The sequence below is a fragment of the Muntiacus reevesi genome, chromosome 7, assembly GCF_963930625.1.
Source record: "Muntiacus reevesi chromosome 7, mMunRee1.1, whole genome shotgun sequence".
NCBI lineage: Eukaryota > Metazoa > Chordata > Mammalia > Artiodactyla > Cervidae > Muntiacus > Muntiacus reevesi.
Genome location: NC_089255.1, coordinates 51,020,931 through 51,033,014, shown reverse-complemented (window position 1 = coordinate 51,033,014; position 12,084 = coordinate 51,020,931). Strand labels below are relative to the sequence as shown.

At 43.9% G+C, this 12,084-nt stretch overlaps 1 protein-coding gene across 3 annotated transcripts in view; it reads left to right on the top strand.

The window, feature by feature from the left end:
- The window catches only part of CGNL1 (cingulin like 1), a 170,804-nt gene that overhangs the window by 140,954 nt on the left and 17,766 nt on the right, over nucleotides 1–12,084 (top strand). For all 3 annotated transcript variants that reach the window (XM_065940429.1, XM_065940431.1, XM_065940430.1), the window contains exons 11-13: nucleotides 3,506–3,658; nucleotides 4,554–4,724; nucleotides 8,804–8,965. In XM_065940429.1, coding sequence (XP_065796501.1) covers nucleotides 3,506–3,658; nucleotides 4,554–4,724; nucleotides 8,804–8,965 — 486 coding nt within the window. The remainder of the gene's footprint in view (nucleotides 1–3,505; nucleotides 3,659–4,553; nucleotides 4,725–8,803; nucleotides 8,966–12,084) is intronic.

Sequence of the window (12,084 nt, the reverse complement as noted above, 5' to 3'; positions counted from 1 at the left end):
GTTCGACAGTCTCACCATCGTTATCTGAATTATCTTGTTTCAAACGTAGTGCTATGGAAAACACACCATCACTCAAAACTACTTTGCTTTTTCTCAATTTGGGGACCAAACAGTCATTCCTTTAGTTCTTTCTGCATGCCTCTCCCAGAACTGACAATCAAAAGGGAGCTTAACACTTAGAGGAAGAGGAGAGAGTAACTTTTTTTTTCCCCCACATAAGCATTTTATATTTCAAAATTTTTGTGCCTTTAACAATCTGCTGCATCTTCATGTATGATAAATATATTTCTTGACATTGTAGGTGAAGACCTTGTGAACTTAGGTCTAATTTATTTTGGCTCAGTCAGAGTAGGAGTTCTTAAAGGGGATGCCATTCTTGGTTTACTTCAGCCTAACCGCTTGGTTGAGGATTGGGCTGCTGTGTAGACCTGTTTAAACTGTGTTTATGACAAAGATGTCTCTGATTACCTTGAGAAATGGCTTTTCTTCAGGGAAGGATGATGATATATGTTCTGTTTGCCTGTACCTCCCACCCTAGCAGACTTCTGTGTGCTGAGACCACAGAAGAAAGCAGCCACGCTTGTCACAGTCCACAGTTAACATGTGTCAAGGGCTCTGAGATCCAGTGCTTTCTGATCAAGCATCCCATTCCCTTAAGCCCTTCTGCTCACCTGCCACATAGTTATTGTTAATATGGACTGATGGAGGCCTTGCTCAGCCATACAGTGATGGCTTTGCATCCACTGAGATAATGGTCCCCAATCTCAAGGGCACTCACTGTACATCTACCAGCCTTGTGTTCTGGATTTTTCACTCACAGATTTTCCTCAAATTTTGTCCCAATGTTAGTCAAGAGACTTGTATGGCTGGTCTTGGAAATGTAGTCACTGTAGCTATAGAGCATTTTCACACCTAACTCCTAAATGCAAAGTTGCCAAGTTTGCTGTTTTTAATGTGAATTTGGGACATATTTTCTTAGCAGTGACTTATTAGAACCTATTTCTTGAATCTCTGAAGAGGCAGAGCATTGTTTGAACAGCATTTCTAAACTTTTGAGTATATCAGAATTATCTGGGTAAAACTTTCAAATGCAAATGTGTGGGCTCCACTCTAAGAAAAGTTGTGATTCCATCAGAAAGGGCTAGATTCTGCATTTTACATAAGGAATCTATAACCCTTGCTTGGTGATTCTGATATAAGAAATCTTTAGATCACTTTTGGGGATAGGTGTTAATTTGCAACCACAAAGTTTTTTAATCCTGTGCCTAATAGTGAATCTGGACTAATAGACATATTCAGATAAAAAGTCTATTCGTTGCCTTTATAGATCTTACTGCCATGCAATAGAGGCAAGCATGCAAGAAATATTTTTAAAATGATTTAGCAAAATTATTCTTCTAGGCAAATGTGTATGTGTTAAAGTTGGGACGGGGTGTGTTGGCCAAGCCCAGCTCAGATTGTTTGAGTCTCAGGAGTCTCCAGTAGCACAGGAGAGCAGAACCTGGGCCAGGGAAGTGGGTGTTGGTAGCAGAACCCATCCTGAGACAAAGGTAAAGCAGAAGAGCTCTCACCATGTGGGAGTTGAATGAAGTCGAGGCTGGCTTGTCTTTTGGCCTGGAGCCCCTGAGATTTGGGATCCAAAAGGAAGAAAGAGGGGCTGTAAGGGTAGGGGTTGAGTTGTATCCTGGCAGTTGTACGGGAAGGTGATGATGTCCCTCTGTGAGTGGTGGTTTAGTCACTAAGTCGTATCTGACTCTTTCGCAGCTTCATGGACTGTAGCCCTCCAGGCTTCTCTGTCCATGGGATTCTCCAGGCAAGAACACTGGAGTGGGTTGCCATTCCCTTTGCCAGGGGATGTTCCTGGCCCAAGGATCGAACCTGCGTCTCCTGCATTGGCAGGCAGACTCTACCACAGAGCCACCAGGGAAGCTGGTATCCCTCTGTATTTGTTGTTTTCCAAGAATTGGCATTCTGAGATGCCTGTTCCTGAGAGTTTGCTCCCACACAGAGGAACCGTTCCTCATTTACCTTGCCCTGTGTGCTGCCCCTTGCTCTCGACGCACTAAATCAGCCACAGACATGAGGCCCAGGGCTGACCCTCCGTCTGGTGTGCGCCACGCCGACCGTGGTGGCTCTCAGCCCTGCTGATTGCCCTACACTGAACTCCCAACCCCCTTCCTCCTTCCCTCAGCTCTCCCCAACTGCTTTTGTTGACGTTGGTTCCCTGCAGCAATTAACTGCAGTGGCCTGGCTTTGCTGGCTTGTTTCTCTGAGCACAGTCCTCCACAGGTGGCTTTTTGGCCCCAGGCTGTATGGCTGGCCAATGGATCTGTTCCAAAGCTTTGCAAACCAGGAGCGCCTGAAGTGCTTTGTGATTTCAAAATGCCTGAGTTCCTGCATGTGACTGCAGCTTGTAACCTGTTAAGCACTGTACAAATATAACCATTGTCCTTAAACAGCCTCTGCAGGGACACAAGACTTGAGTAGGTCCCAAACAGTACCTGTACTAACTCGCATTCAGCCCTCAACGCCTGATGCCCTTTTTCTTACGATCTAGCTGTGTTTGGATTATGCTCCGCTATTGTGAGCCGTGCCCCTTCATGATATCCTTATGCCACAGCCTTTCATTCTTAGCCATTTAAAGAAGCTACTATAGTGTTCCTAAGACACTTTAAGATTTTTTCTTGCTTTTAGAATTGCATGTTCTTTTTTTTTTACATACAGGACATCAGTCTGTATAATGTTGTGAGATGAGAGCCTCAGAGGAACCCAGGGGAAATATTGCACCCAAGATGTTACATTTTCTAAGAAGTACTAGTATTTGGTGTGATTCACTAAGTAACCACTCATCTGTCTTTTTCCTGATGAGTGTGTCTTCCATCTCATACCTTCTGTCCAGCAGGCTCATCAGCCTGTAGATTGCCAGATTCCTTGTCTTCTGCGTATGAGTCCATCTCAGGGATTGTTGACTATAACTCCCCCTGCCCAAGTGGAATCTTGGCCCATGGGACAATTTCTCTTTCCTTAGAGTTTCATTTTTAGCTATTTTAATTGTAAGAACCATCTACATAGCAGAGACAATGCTAGAACATTAGGTGCAACGCTGTATATCACAGGATGTAAGTTGCCGCATGGTTGAAGTTAGTCTACTGTATAACTTCCCTGTGGTTTTTGGGCATGAGCTCTGCCAGGTTTTTGGATACTGTCCTGAATCACCATTCCCAGCAGCTGTGGCCGTTTTCTGTATTTCTGTAATGCATCCCTCATCTGCCCCTTCATTCCTGCCTGTGTTTTTGGTGAAGTCAGCTTCCACTTTGGTCCCTGAATTTCAGAGCTGACAATGTCCTCATGTCTCTGTAATGGCTTTATTTGGACCCTTATCCTTATCAGTGATGCAGCAGGCCTGACTGCTTTGTGGTGTGGCTGTGAAACTCCTTTTGCCACCCGTCCCTGCAGCTGCCCTGGCAGGTAGGTGACAGGACTATCCTCTCCTTGCCATCTGCAGAGAAATCTGAGCCGGGCCACCCAGGAACAGAAGCAGCTGTCTGAGAGGCTCAAAGACGAGGCCGAGCAGAAGGAGCAGTTAAGGAGACTGAAGAATGAAATGGAGAATGAGCGATGGCACCTTGACAAGACCATTGAGAAGCTGCAGAAGGAGGTGAGGGGCGGGAGTTGGGGAGGGCTTGGGGCCCAGCCCCTTCACCCCCCCGCCATGCCGGAGGGCCTGACGGAGCTGAGCAGACCTGCAGTGTGTCTCAGCACAAATGTGTCGGGGATTTGCAGATCCCCTGAAGCAGCTCTTCAGGCCTGTTGATCATTCCACTTACAGAGAAACTGGTTTAGAGAATGCCCGCTGGACCACAGGCCCAGTTCCTCTCATCCCTTACCCAAAGAAGCCTGGCCTTGTCAGTGCAGATGTCCCTTTTGGTACCTCGATAAGAACCTCTGCCTTTGTGCGTAATCAATGTACTTGCTTCACCTTTCTTGTCCTCAGAGCGTGAAAGGCAGTTTAAAGCCCCGTAGCCCTGGCTTCTCTGCTCACCTCTGCCCTAGAACACCCAGATGGGGAAAGGCAGAGAGCCACATGGGCTCTCCGTGTTCCCTGAGCACTGGCCAGCTTCTGGCCTCTGCTGTGTCCCAGGCAGTTTACCAGCTCATTCATGTCTAAGTAGAATCCTGTCTGTCTGCATCATTTTAATTTTGACAACAAGCCTGTCAAGGTATAGGTTATGCCTTCAGTGTTTTTCATGAGCACACTGCAGAGGCCCAGAGAGGGCGGCTAATGCCCCAGTTGTGTAGCTGGTAAGTGGCAGAGCGAGACTCAGGACCCAGGACTGAGAATCTAGCTCCAGAGACAGGCCTATTCAGGTCGCCACGCAGCTTCCACGTTAGAGGTGACTAGTCTGGGCAGACCATGATCTGTAGACTTTGGGGGGCTACAGAGGAGAGAAGAGAAGGTGTGTTGAGATGGGGTGCAAGCCTAACTCCCTGGGCTCCAGATGGAGCCTCATGGTGGGGGGTGGGGGGGCCTCACACCTGTGTCACATCTCCAGATGGCCGACATTGTCGAGGTGTCCCGCACATCAACGCTGGAGCTCCAGAACCAACTGGATGAATACAAGGAGAAAAATCGCAGGGAACTTGCGGAGATGCAACGACAGTTGAAGGAGAAAACTCTAGAGGCAGAAAAGTCCCGTCTGACTGCCATGAAGTTGCAGGATGAGGTAATAATGGCCGACCAGAGCAGTCCTGGTTTACCCGTGTTCAGAATCTGCTTTGAAACTCTTCCAGGAGAGGCTGGGGTAGATTCTTGTTTCCTTTTTTCCTGCTGCCTTGGCACACAGCGTTTTCAATCTTAGTTCTCTGACAGGGGATTGAACCTTTGCCCCCTACACTGGAAGCGCAGAGCTCTAACCCTGGACCGCCAGGGAATTCCCATTGGGGTAGATTCTTAAGACAGCATTTGAGCTTGATTCTCAGGATGGTTGCATCAGGGCAGATGGCATTCTAAGACACAGAGCAGGGCCTCTAATGTGAAATTGACACAACTTTAGCTTGTGTGATTAAGCCAAGATTTTCTGCCTAAAAATGCTTAGCGGCCATTTGTAGAGCACCAGTGGTGTGCCCAGCTGTATCTAAATGATTCATGTGTGTTAATGTTTTAATTTAATCCTAGAACAAAGATTAAAGTAAGCTTTTTTTTTTTTGCCATTGGCTTAAAATTACATGGACTTTCATTGCAGTAGAAGTGGTGGGATAAGAGTTTCAGAACAACAGTGGAGACAGAGAGAAATCTTAAGGAATTTTATGAGTACTGAAAGTAGTAAAGTGTATTCTTGGTTTTATATTTAAGAATAATAGAGCAAAGTAACCCAAATGTTAGCTCCCTTAAGTCTTGACTTCTGAAGAACTGTGAATAATAAAGGGAATGTTTTTGATTATTTTAATGGAAAGGTGAAGGTTCTAAAATGCCAGTACTGTGTAAGCTGATTTCTACTCTGCCTCCTGCCAGCTAGATGACCTTGAGCAAGTTACTCCAGTTTTCTGAGCATCTGTTTCTACATCTTTAAAAGTATACAAAATAAAAATGATTTAATAATTAAATGAAGTAACGTGTAAGACTATATGGCAAAGGATCTGTGTATCCCGAACACTAATACTAGTTTTTGTTATAATTCTAAAGCTTGTCTTTTTTTTCCACAAGCAGTACCAAGGGTACTAAGATTTCATAGGAAAACATATTTTTCTTTAAAAAACAAACTTTTATTATCTTTGATGATCAAAGAAAGATCATTCATGAGTCAGTGCTGAAACTGTGTGAAAGAACAATGGATATTTATTGCAGGCTTTTAGACTACTTCTGAAAGGACCCTGATAACAGATCTCCTCTGGTTTAGGGTCTCAGGACACAGGACTTCTAGTAAGAACTGAAATTAGGGTATTGATAGCACAGTTCTCTTTGGCATTGAAAAACAATCATTTTTTATAGCAACTGAGTGAGTGGATTCAGATATTTGCTAGAACACCAATAAATATTTGGTAAGCTGCTTTGATTTCAGAAAACCAGTGTCACAGTGACCCTTGTCCAGTGCTTCCCTTTGAGTTTTGTAAATGGTTATGCTGCTAAAATCCTCAGGTTGGAAGGAACCTTAGAGACCCTCTAGTTAGATAAGGGAACAGATCCAGAGAGATTAGTTAGGGCCAGATGGAGACCAGTGTTGTTTGTAAAAGGGCAGTAATTCAAAAAAGAATTCCTTAAGATGAAAACAAAGACTGTACTTCCTTGATGTTCTCACTAGTCTAGCCTTGTGAGACAGTGTTTTCATTTGAACGGCAGAAACAGACATCTCCTCCTCCTAGAAGGAAACTACAGTCAGAAACCACCCTAAGCGTGCTGAAGTCATGAAGTCACTTGAAACAAAAGTGAATTAATAAGCCAGGGTCACATGGCTCAAACTCAACTCTGTTCACCACCCTGCATCCCGTTTTGGTTGTACTTAGTTAAAGCTCTCAATAAGTGGAAAAAACTGCAAGGGTCTTTGCACCTTGAGTGCTGTAGTACTGCCTTATTCGTTTTGAAAGAAACAGGCCTTTTACCTTTTTTACCTTTGACATAGAGCTAGAAAAGTTCTGATGAAGATAATCTTTAGAGAATTAAGACTAGAGTTCACTGTTGCATTTATTTTCTAAATCCCACTTTGCCAAGGGCAGTTTTTAATTACTTTTAAAGTTAGCACTGGTAGGTGCAGAAGTTATTTGTCTACTTCATGATTCCAGACATTGTACTGCTAATTGTCTTGTGCATGTCCTTCTCGGATACTCTCGATTATGGTAGAGCTCTTGGTGGATGTTAGGGACTGAGGGCATCAGAAGGCAGGAATGGGCTGGGTGTTCGAAAGGATACCAAGAAGGAAATGTCAGCTATACCATTACCTATCAGTCTGACTCTAAAGCCCATGTGCTTTGGGTGGGGTATGACCTCTTTTGAGTCTCAGGACAGCTCGTTAAGGTAGGTTTATTGATATATTTATCACAATATTGCAAATCACGATCCTGAAGCACAGAAAACTTTTTAAAGACTTTTTTATTTGGAGAGTTGTTTTTCATGTCTTGGAGTATCTCTGTATCCAAAGAATGTCTCATCATCCTTTTTCCATGGAATGATTTTCATTTTGTGCTTTCACTCAGTCACCACTGACACCAGTCTAGTCCTTGTCAGGAGATGTCTTTGCTGTGACTGTGCTCTTCTCGCAGAAATGTCGGGTGTTCCTGTTAGCCTCCAGGAGGCAAACACAGTGCCTAGTCTTCCCTCTGGGCTTCCTAAACTAGCCTAACCTGTTGGGTCCCCAAAAAGATTGTCTTTGAGCCTTCCCCACTTTTCTGTGAAAGCCACTCCTAAAGGCTGGCGTTTCTTTTCCTTTTTAATATTGAATTGCATACAGCCTCTCAGCAAAGTGTGTTTTTAAAAATAATTTTATTTCTATATTTATGTAATTTGGGCAGTGCTGTGTCTTCATTGCTGTGCTTGGGCTTCAGCAGTTGCAATGTGAGGGCTTCAGTAATTGTGGCTTGCAGACTCTAGAGCGCAGGCTCAGTAGTTGCGGCTCATGGACTTAGTTGCTCCGAGCCATGTGGAATACTCCCGGACCAGGGATCGAACCAGTGTCTGCTACATTGCAAGGCGGACTCTTAACCACCGCACCACCAGGGAAGCCCCAAAGCTGTTACTCTATTGGAGTTTGCCATTTGCTATCATAAAGGAAATTAACCCATACAGTCTGTTCCCGAGACTGTGTTTTCCACCTGTTATCCTGAACCACCCCCAGGAGGGATGCTGAGAAATAGACGACAGCCCTCACTGAATCAGTCTACAGAGATATTTAAGGAATACCTACTGTGTGCTGAGGTGCCTAGTCCCCTTGGGGAGATTCCAGCTTGGGAATCAAGCTCATTGTCTCTTACACTTTCTTCAAAATTGTCAGTTCAGTGCCACCTTGTGGAGGAGGAAAACACTGTAAATTATGACAACTGATAACATTCTTTAGAAAGCAGTGGTTTTCTCTTAACTTGTTTAGAGTAATAGATTTTGTGCCTGTGGGTTGCTTTGGAGTCATGATTTTAGCTTTTATTTTCCCTTCACTTTTAACCTCTGTTGAGAGGAACCTATTACAGGTGAGCAACAGATTATGCTCTGGGAAGTGCTTGCTTAGCTCAGGGGCTTTCAAGTATCTTTGACCATGACCTGCCTTAAGAAAGATGTCTTGCCTTGTAACACAGTAATGCATGCATCCACACAAATGTATTAGTATCTAGTAGAAATGTTTCAGAAAACAATGTTTGCTTGTACTATGATATTTTTTTCTGTTTTATGTAATGCTGGCCAACATCTACTGAATTGAATTTATAACCCAATGGGGTTTTTCTCTGTAGCTGGAAAATGACTTCCTTTTTAAGATTTTTTTGAGGGAGTATGTAGACCATTTGTAAAGTCTTTTTACTAAATTTGTTACAGTATTGCTTCTGTTTTATGTTTTGTTTTTGTTTTTTGGCCCAGAGGCATGTGGGGTCTTAGCTTCCTAAACAGGGATCAAACCCACAACCCCTGCAAACCAGGGAAGTCCTCAAGCCTTCTTTTCACAGAAGAGGAAACTGAGGCCAAGAGGGAGGTGGTGCTTGCCCAGGGCTTTCTGACCTCCAGCATAGTGGGAGCCGCTGTATCCTCTCCGGGATCAGCCTGCGCACTCACGGCAGCTCTGTGCTCCTGATGTGCCCAGATCAACACCCCCGGCCCTCCTCATTCTAGATGCGCCTGATGGAGGAAGAGTTACGGGACTATCAGAGAGCTCAGGAAGAAGCGCTCACGAAAAGGCAGCTTCTAGAGCAGACACTCAAGGACCTGGAGTACGAGCTGGAGGCGAAGAGTCACCTCAAGGATGACCGAGGCCGACACGTCAAGCAGATGGAGGTTTGTGGCAGCCGGGGTCTGGGGAGACGAGCGTGGGACAGAAGGGAAGCAGCAGCCTTTGCCCACACCTCAGCCTTTGGAAAGTCTTTGGTTTTTTATTCCCTTGCACAGTCAGATGTTTGTAAAGTCATTTCTTTCTTTTACTGTGCTGGGTCTTCACTGTGGCGCATGGGCTTTTCGGCAGCACATGGGCTTAGTTCTCCTGAGGCATGTGGTATTTTAGTTCCCTGACCAAGGATCAAGCCCAGGTAGATTCTTAACCACTGGACCATCAAGAAAGTCCCTAAAGTCACTTCTTGATTTGAAGAAGAAACCGGGTAGTTCATAGACTCATAAGATGTCAGTGCTGGAAGGAATGATGGAAATCATTTATTGTAGTGTCATTATTGTCTTGAAGAGGAAGCAAAATCATCCAGAAGCGATTAGGTGATTTTTCAGAAGGGCACATAGATAGGGCACAACAGCTAAGTTTGTTGATTTGGGTGGTACTTCCAACTGCAAAGGAGGCAAGGCTGCTATGAATATAGAGGGGCTCAGCCATGCCTTGGGTCCCAGCCACCCAACACCTAGGGACACCCACATGCTCCACTTTTGTTCCCCGGATTCTGGCCCGTTTTCTCACAGAGGATCCAGCTTTGCCAAAACAAGCAGCAGACTGGCTCAGGTCACTTTTGGATAACCATGTATACATAGTCCAGGACAGTCTATCAGAAAGTGCTCGGCTGGGGTGATCTGTTTACAAGATGAAAACACAACCCACTAGAAAAATGTGAGTAATAGAATCCAAATTTGAACATTCTACCAAGAAAGACAGGAAGAAACTTAACATCAGTCCAGCTGAACTTACAAAATGAACTTATAAGAACAAAATCCACCCCAAACCCAAACCAGAAACATCCACCCCCTACTCCCACACACAGCCCACATCCCAATGGAATTTAGAGAGGAAAAGAACCACTTAAAAATCAGCCTCAGACCTATGGGAAAAGTTAACATTGTCAAGGTTTTGATAAAAGTCAGACAGTGCTCAAGGCCAGGGAGAGATAGCTGGAATTTAAAAGCTATGGAATTCCTGATTCTACTTTGCAAATAAATAGAAATAACTTTTAAACCTCCAGGAGACTTAGTAGCAGTTTATGTCTAGGAAGTGATGTTTCAGCCATTAAAGATTTTATTAGATCAGCCCTTTTGGAGGCTTAGAATTACTTGGTTATGGTTTTATCTTTTTTTTTTTTTTTTTTCAAGATTGCAATATATTTTCTCAATGTCCTGGTTCTAATCTCATTAGGGGAGGTCATTTTAGGCAAACTAAGGTCAACCCAGGTAGCTAGGAAGTGATTATTCTGCAGCCCCAACAGTCTGGTTAAAGACAAGCTAAAGCTTCGTCAGGCAGTGATGTGAAAACCTTTTGTGTAATGACCCGTGGCCTGATCCCCTGAAGTCTCCTGCTGGGTACTATACAGTATAAATTGTAGGCCGGGAGAGAACCCTGTGAAGAGGTGCTTTTAGTCAACCATTGAGTCGTCAGGTCATCTCCTTCTAGAATATTCTGACTCGCTTCCTTTGTGGCTCAACTGGTAAAGAATCCACCTGCAATGAGGGAGACCTGGGTTCAATCTCTGGGTTGGGAAGATACCCTGGAGAAGGGAAAGGCTACCCACTCCAGTATTCTGGCCTGGAGAATTCCATGGACTATGTAGTCCATGGGGTCACAAAGAGTCGGACACAACTGAGCAACTTTCACTTTCACTGTATAGACAAAGAACTCAAAGAACTCTACTCAATAGAATATTCTGACTATAAAAAACATATTCCATTTACTAACTCAAGGTCTAGAAGCTGTTTTTCCATTAGGCATGAAATGAACAGCTCTCAAGACCCCACCAATGAGGCACACCAGAGGGTGCTTCCTCTCCTAAGAGGCAGCTGGCAAGACTGTCTTTCTGTGACTAATATCTTGCTTATTCCTTCACTAGCACTTAATAGTTTAATTCTTAGACCCAAGAGCTCTTTCATTAATGAGCCTGTAAACTCAGAAACTCAGGTGTCTGTTTTCTCCTGGGAGACAGGTCTTTGGGTTCTCTGTAGGTTTTGCTCACAACAGAGAAGGCATTCACAGACATTGAGTCATTCATGAGAGTTCGGTGAGTTTTATTTTTGGTGCACACAGAGGCTCGTCAGCCAACTTTGACAATTACAGAGACAATATTTATGTACAGATGCTGCAGGCTCCCATAAAAACTTAAAATGCTGATTGCTTTTAGTGTGCCTGCCGCATGACTCTGACTTAATCTGGATGTATGACGTGTTGGTTGGTGACAGGAGAAATGCATGGACCAACCTCACAACCTCCCCCATTCTAGGTGGGGTTGTTTGTGTTTGAAGCCTCTTTTTTTTCTTTTGGTACACAAAGCTAATTTGAAGTGCTTTTCTCTTAACATTCAGTGATGTTAAGTTAGGAGCCTGCAAGGAAGACAGAAATAACTATTTTTTTGTATTATGGGTGGTTTAGCAGTATGGGCCAACACTGTCTTTATGTTACTCTGCTGGGGACTTGGGACTGCACCGTCATTTATGAGGTTCCTAGAAGGAAAAGGCAGATGCAAAAGCCTGCTTCAGACTCTATTCCTGTGAAGGTCTTGGAAACCCTGAGCAGGAGGGAGGAAGAACATTGTCCTGATACACTCAGGGCTTCTGGCATTGTCTCAAAGACATCCCAGAGAAAGTTGTTGGGTATTTTGGTAATAAGCTAGAGAACTGGAAATTAGATTGGAAATAAGCTCACATACAATTGAGGGAAAAAAAGAGAACATTGTCCTGAGTTCACAGTATTTAGCGAAGAGTGCCTTGGATGGTATCCTGGTTTCCATATTGTCTTTTAACAGGTAACATATGCCTGTTAGGCTTAGGTAGATCTTTGTAGAATTACTGATTCATAAAGAAAAAAAAAAGTTGAAGGAAATATAAAATAGCCTCAGTGGGGCAATTTTTTTTCTCCTTTTATGTGTTTTCTAGATGCACAATTACATTATAAAGCAATAAAACAGGTTTTAAAAGATATACTTTGGACAGTATGAGAAAAAGACACATTCTTTTGCCAAACTCTAATTCTGATTCAG